The 7,628-nt window shown below is 45.5% G+C and overlaps 1 protein-coding gene across 1 annotated transcript; it reads left to right on the top strand.

Annotated features, from left to right (window-relative positions):
• Positions 1 to 662: 662 nt before the first annotated feature.
• LOC114616164 (cytochrome P450 2B19) lies at positions 663 to 6,798 on the top strand (the record flags this gene model as incomplete). The annotated part of the gene is made up of 6 exons (XM_028761685.1): positions 663 to 836; positions 2,517 to 2,679; positions 2,821 to 2,970; positions 4,792 to 4,952; positions 5,708 to 5,884; positions 6,657 to 6,798. Coding segments are annotated over exons 1-6 (967 nt in total), but the record flags the coding sequence as incomplete, so codon positions are not given.
• Between the last annotated feature and the right edge of the window lie 830 nt (positions 6,799 to 7,628).

Genomic DNA, 7,628 nt, shown 5'->3' with positions numbered 1-7,628 from the left:
TCAGTCTTCATATGGGTTCCCCAGCAACTGGAGTGGGGCTGTCCCTAAAGCTGTTGCCGGTCTGAGGATCTGTTCCCCTAGCTGGGCTGCCTTGTCTGGCCTCAACAGGAGAGAGTATACCTAGCCCTGTAGAGACTTGATATGCCAGGGTAGGCGGATACCCAGTGGGGGCCTCCGCCCTCTCAGAGGAGAAGGAGAGGGAAGAATGGGTGGAGGGACTATGTGATGGGTGGGAGTCATGAGGAGGAGGCAGTGATCAAGCTGTAAAATGATTTAATTAATTAATTAAATGATAAATAAATATATGGAAAAAAAAGAAATGTTCCTTCACATAGGCAGCACACACAGGTCCATGCCTGAGTAATAAACAGATAAAGCTGAGCTGACAAATGCAGAAATCAAAATGTGTTACTCCCAATGTCCTTTTGTCCTGTGTATCTATTTCACGATGTCTTTGCCAACATCTAGGTTTGGAGTAAGAGAATGGGGAGTAAGCAGGTCACCAGCCGCCCAAACAGGAAGTGTGGGTGCTCACATACCTGGACAGTGATGAGACCGGGGGCGGGAACAGCTGGAGTTGCATAAGTGAGAATGGAGGCAGGTTTAACATAAAAGATCCTGCAGGGGTATGTACTGAAGTCAGCAGTGGTTAGAACAGGACCATGGAGCTTAGTGCCCTGCTCCTCCTCGCTCTCACTGCTGGCTTCTTGTTATTCTTCATCATCCAAAGTCAGCCAAAGACCCATGGACACTTCCCACCAGGACCTCGTCCCCTGCCCTTCTTGGGGAACCTCTTGCAGCTGGACAAAAGAGGCCTTCTGGACTCTTTCTTGAAGGTGAGCCATGCACAGGACCTGAGTCCTGTGGGCTTAGCCCATGTTTACTCTTGGAGGTCATTTAGCAGGAAGAGAAAGGGACTCCTTCTAGGCTGTAGATTCAGGTGGGAAGTTCCCTAAGTGAAAGGTGACAAGCTGTCTCATGATGATGGTTCTTAGATGGGTAGGCAAATCTTTCCATGTTGGGGCTGTTTTGGGCACTGCACTTGGGATGCAAGAGATATGAAGGTGTTGAGGTGTAAGTATGTAGTTTCACTCCTCAGGGTTTGTCTTTTCTAGAAGAGAAAGAAAAATGTCAGAGGCATTAACTATAGGTTTTGCTCCTACCACCAAATAGATTAGCCTGAGGTGTTCCAGGATAAACAGGAGAAGAGGAAAGGCAGGAGGTGAGGTGAGTAGGTGGGTAGGTAGGTAGGGCTAATCAGTTATAAACACCATGCACCCTTCAAGCCGAGAACACTAGCACAGTCTTTACCAGCCTATGTATTGTTGCTTCACAAGTGGTATTTCATGTTAAATTATCACTTGTTCATTAATAATCAATGACCAACCATGACCCCATGTCCCATTGACAGAGCAGATATAGTGGCAGCAACCCCAACTTCCTGCCCTCTTTTGGTTTTTTTAACAGATCAGCCACCTGGATTCAGTGGCATAAACATTCATCTTTATTTAGCTTTCCGAGACAAGGTTGCCCCACTTTCCCCAGGCTAATTACTAACTCATGATCCTCCTTCAAGTTTCATATATCTTTTATCTGATCGGTAGATTGTTATTTCACTGTTCCATAAGGTATAGTGCTGTGGCCCCCCACCTAAAATCATAAATACATCAACATCAAACATATAGAGTTTTTTCATAGAATTGTTCCCTAAACCACATGGGAACTGACCATTTTCATAGCATCTAATCTTTATTAGTTTCATGGAAATCTAGACTGAGTCTCAAGAGGATGAGAGTGGATTATTTGTAAATGTGCACCATTCTATTCAAGGACTTTCAGCATTGTAAAGTTTGGATATTCCTGGGACCAATTCCCTGGAGATACGCAGAGATGGTTGCACTGCCAGGTAGTTTCCCAATGGTGTATACTAGAGACATGTTTGACAGTCAGGATCACCATCAGGGGTCATCCATTTCCCCTCCCAAGTAACCCAGTGGATGGGGCCATTCTCTCTGTTGTCAGGAGGCATTGATCAGGTTGAAGCTGGGTCACAGGAAGGATGGTTTCTAGACGATATGTCAGGAACTGCTGGCCAGACTGGAGGGCATGGTCATGGTTCTGTATCTACATCTGTATCTATATTCATATCTCTATATAGGTCAATGTATATTTTTTGAGATAGGGCTTTAGTTCGAGCCCAGGAAGGCCTCCAACTGGATATATACCCAAACATAACTACTCATTCTCTGACCTCTACCTCCTCAAGGCTGAGTTTATAGTCATGTATTTAGAGCCCTACCTAAACCCTACAGTTCTAGTGCATTGATTAGAACATACAACCAACAGTGCAGACCTGCTGGGTGGTGAAATAACCCTTCAATTCATAGGTCCTCAGAAGGAGAAGGGTGGCCAGAAGAGGAGATGCCTATTTATCAATCTGTCTCTAAGCATTTAACAGTTTAACAACAATGTTTGTGCTGACTAGCCACAATCCTGGTGCCCTTATGGTTTGGCAGCTTCAAGAAAAATATGGAGATGTGTTCACAGTATACCTGGGACCGAGGCCTGTGGTCATATTGTGCAGTACAGACACCATAAGGGAGGCTCTGGTGGACCAAGCTGAGGCTTTCTCTGGCCGGGGGACAGTTGCTGTGCTCGATCCAATTATTCAGGGATACGGTGAGATATGGGACAGGGTGGAGAGGAGGATATGGCCCAGGAAGGTGAGTCTGAGAGGTGGGACCTGAGCTATGGGGAAGGACTCGGGATTCTCTGAACTTCCAGTGTGACCCACCCACCATATTTCCCCTACTTCCTTAGGTGTGGCCTTTGCCAATGGAGAATGCTGGAAGACAATCCGGCGATTCTCTCTGACAGCCATGAGAGACTTTGGGATGGGAAAGCGAAGTGTGGAGGAGCGGATAAAGGAAGAGGCCCAATGTTTGGTGGAGGAACTGAAGAAATACAAGGGTGAGTCTAAAAGAATGGGCATAAAGAAGATATGAGGGCACAACCAAAGAAACAGACACACAAAGGTAGAGAAAGACAGTAGAGACAGAAGAGAGAAAAGGGAGTGAAGGGTAGGTATGGATAAAGGTGGGGAGAGAGAAATACGGAGACAGAAAAAGGAAAGTGAGGTTTTTATTATCCACAGATATCTCAGAGATGTAGATTAACCATGCTGGTCACTTGTGTACAGAAAAGTCAATCTTTAAATTAATTGTATCTGTCAATTGGATATGATTGGTGTACACTTATTATCTCAGAAGGCTGAGACAAGATGGTCGTGAGTTCAAGGCCAGACCTGTCCACATTGTGAGGCCCTGGCTTACACTGTGGTTTTATGTGAGTTGGAGAGTGTTTCCAGTACCATATATAGTTGTCATGCTTGAGTGTGACTGTAATCCATGAAGTCCGGGGGGGGGGGGCAGGATGCTGAGATTTTCAAGGTCATCTTCTACCGCATATAGAGTTCAAGACCACTTTGGCTTAACCTTCGTCATGTCCTCCCAGCCCCACAATGGTCTTAGTCCCACAATTCTCAACCTTCCTAATGCTATGACCCTTTAATACAGTTTCTAATGTTGTGATGACTCCTCAATCATAAAATTATTTTTGTTGTTATTTCATGACTATAAATTTGCTACTGTCAGGAATCATAATACAAATATCTGTGTTTTCTGATGGACTCAAGTGACCCCTGTGTTGTTTGATCTCCAAGGGATCACGAACCATAGGTTGACAACCACTAGTTGTCAGGAAGAACTGCAGACATGTTCAAAGCAGGAACTGTGTTTCTCCTTGTCTTTGTGCTGATGGGAATCAGTGAGCACAGAGGCTCATGGGTGTTGTAGTTTGGTAGAATTCTGAGGCACTTTTGGGTCCTTCATGATTCCTTACACCAAGTGCATCTCGGTGGCACAGACCTTGATTTGCAGCTCCATTTCTTTACAGCAGGCATTTGGTGTCTCTTATTATTTCTCAGGAGAGCTGATATGATGTCAATGCAGAAGTAGGAGAGGAAAAAAGGTGCAGAAACTGGGAAGAATGTCTGGAGAGAGAATGCATAGAGATTGAGGACCCAAAGAAAAATAAGCTAGAAGGTTGAGAGTGAAACTGACTAGCCTCAGGGAAAACACTACAGGGAATCGGAGACTATAGACAAGCCAGCTCCAGGGAGAGGGCAACAAGGCTCCAATACTGTTGGACAGACAACAACCCTCCAACCACCAGGGTCCATGACTGAACCTGGCCTGCAATAACAACAAGTCCTGATGGCTTCTGAAACACCACAGAGCCTAGAAGTCTGGGAAGGGATAGAGACTGGCAGCATGGAGTGGAGGATGCAGGGCTTGTGAATCCATACAGGCAATCCCTGATCCTTTCTCTGTCCTTTCCTGCCACTAGGAATTAACTATCATCTCAGAGTCAGAGTGGTGACCAGGGAGGAGGTGCATTGAGGAAACTTACTATACATGCTGTCCCTCTCAGCTCCTGGGGGTCTGAATTCTACCCCTAGTTGTGAGTAGCTATGTTTTCTTAGTGAACTTAGCTACCCTCTTTGCATGCTAACAACACTGCATCTTATGTCCAATATCCTGGGGAAATGAAATAAAATGATTCATTCAGTGCTTAGAAGAGGGCTTGATCCATCCTGTGTGCTAGTGAGATCAGCTGTTGTTGCTGTCCTTTGAGTAGTGAGTGGTGGGGGCAGCATCACAAGATGAAAATAAACTCAAATATTCCCATTTCTATATCTTCTGTCTCCTGTCTTGCCTCCTCATCCTCCAGGAGCCCCCCTGAACCCCACCTTCTTCTTCCAGTCCGTTGCAGCAAACATCATCTGCTCCATTGTCTTCGGAGAGCGCTTTGACTACAAAGACCACCAATTCCTGCATCTGCTGGATCTGATCTTTCAGACATTTTCCCTCATGAGCTCGTTGTCCAGCCAGGTCAGTGGGTGGGAAGAGAGGAGCATCCAGGGCAGAAGAAACAAGAGAGTGTCTTGTGGATGAAGGAGGGAGTGTCTTAGGGCTGGAAGGAAGACAGAGATAGCATGGAGAAATAAAGAGGCCGAGACCTGGAGGCAGGGAGGAGGCATGTTTAACAAGTTAGAGAGACCTAAATGTAGAAATACAGCACCATCCAGACATGAAGAAAACAATGATGTGTCATGAAGATGTAGTTCAGAAAGCAGAATACTATGTTTTCATGCATGATCCCCTGGGTTCATCCCCAGCACTGTATATACTGGGTTTGGTGGTATACAAAACATGAAATTCCAGCACTTGGGTGGTGGAGGCTGGGGGATCAGAAATTCAGGGTGATCTTTGGCTGCATATTGAGTTTAAGGCCAATCTTGCTTAAATGAGAACCTGTGATTCCCCGCAACTCACAAATTGAAACAAATACGAGACAATTCGGCAAAGGGGCTTGGGAAGGAGCACAGAAGAAAGGAAAAGAGAGATACAGAGAATGCAGGACAAAGGTTAGAGATGATTCAGAGCTATAGTTCAACAGCATGCATGTGTATGGTATATATAACTCTGTGTTTGTGTGTGTGTGTGTATGTGTGTGTGTGTGTGTGTGTCTGTGTCTGAGTAAGTGTGTGTGTGTGCATGTGTGTGTGTGTTTCTTCATGAAATCTGAGTACCTACTTCCTGTGACCCAATAGCTCCAGGTGACCCCGAGTCTCTCCTTCTTGCAGGTATTTGAGCTCTTCCCTGCCATCCTGAAATACTTTCCTGGTGCCCACAGACAAATCGCCAAAAACCTCCAGGAAATCCTTGACTACATTGGCCATAGTGTGGAGCAGCACAGGGCCACCTTGGACCCCTGCGCTCCACGAGACTTCATCGATTCCTACCTTCTGCGCATGGAGAAGGTCAGTCCTGCATGGATGAGAGAAGGGTGGGTGAGAGTGAAGGATGGGGATGTGGTCAGAGAGAAAGATGGGAGGGGACAGCGGATGGTGAGGAGAGGCAGAAACAGAGAGGAGGAGATGCAGAACATCTGGAAGAGAAGGGAAGGGAGGAGAAAATGACATAGGGAAAGAGAAGGGGTGTGGCTGGGGAAGAAACACAGGGCAAAGAATGAAAAGCAGACAAGACCACAGAGTCTGGAGGGAAGGCTCATGATTTAGAAATGCTGTCTGCTATGGCAGATAACCAGAGTTCCTTGCCCAAAACCTACATTGGGCTGCTCATAATTGCATGTAACTCCAGCTCCATGGACTCCAATGCTCTCCCCTAGTTTGTCTGGAAAACACAGACACACAGACACACAGACACACAGAGCCACACACAAACACACAGATACACATACACCACACACACACACACATACACACACAGCAGATACCCACAGTCACATACACATAAATATATATAAAATCCATTTTTTTAAAAGCGCGGGAAATGACAAAAAAAAAAAAAAAAGACAGAAAACTCTGATTCTAAAGAGCAGAGTAGTCCGGTGAAGACTGAATAAAAAGAGGCTAACAGGCAGTGAGACAAGTAGTGTGAACTGCTGAGGGGACACATGCCCAGTGGTCCAGACAGGGTGAGACACAAGCACAGTGACTAGAAAGACACACGCATCTCACTGCAAGGATCCAGTCACCCTGACCCTCTCTTCTCTCTTCCATCTGGAACCAGGAGAAGTTCAACCACCACACAGAATTCCATCACCAGAACCTCATGATGTCTGTGCTCTCTCTCTTCTTTGCTGGCACCGAGACCACCAGCACCACGCTGCGTTACAGCTTCCTGATCATGCTCAAGTACCCCAATGTCGCAGGTGTGCCATGAGTAGACAGTTGGGTGATCTTCAACTCTCTTTTGGCTATAGCGGGTTGTGTGGATAAGAGAGACATAGGCCTGTTACATCTGGAGCTCTGAAGGCTTTGTTTGGTTTCCTAAACTAAGACAGTGCTGTGGTGGTGTGTGAATGAACAATAGGCTGACCTGTTTTGTGTTGTTTCCTCCTATCACTTAAAGGTTGATCCAACCATCAACTCAACCTTCCTTCCCTCCATCTGTCTTTCTGCCTTTACATCCATGCATGCATTCATCCAACTTTCCTTCCCTCTTTATGTCTTTCTGTCTTTACATCCATCCATCCAACCTTCCATCCATCCATCCATCCACCATTCTTTCCTTCCTTCTTCACTTCTGTATCACATCTATCTATGTGCTCATCTTTCTATCTATCCACCTCTTCGTCCATCCACCCATTCTAGTCACTAACCCAGACATCTATTGTCTATCCATACATCCATTTGTCTACCCATCCATCTATAAGTCTATTCACCCACTCATATAGTCACCTGTCCATCTTTATAGCCATAGATTATTAACCCTTCAATCACCTGCCCATCTTATCTATATCCATAGATTATTAATCTTCGATTTGTCCATCTCTGATTCACACAAGGATATGCCTTTCATTCATTCATTTGGATTATCAACCCGTGAATTTTATTCTTTGATCAGAATATTTGAGTGGGCTGCTGTCACTGATTTGTTGGTCCGTTGAAGTATGAATATTTTCATTCCTTAATGGTTCCAACTGGCCTTTGAATTCACCTTTGATGTGTCCACCAATTCCTCCAGGTATCCATTCAATAA

The sequence above is a fragment of the Grammomys surdaster genome, unplaced genomic scaffold (assembly GCF_004785775.1).
Source record: "Grammomys surdaster isolate TR1022 unplaced genomic scaffold, NIH_TR_1.0 308445, whole genome shotgun sequence".
In the NCBI taxonomy this organism is placed as follows: Eukaryota; Metazoa; Chordata; class Mammalia; order Rodentia; family Muridae; genus Grammomys; species Grammomys surdaster.
Note: the sequence above shows the minus strand (reverse complement) of the source record. Positions and strands in the feature narration are given on the sequence as shown.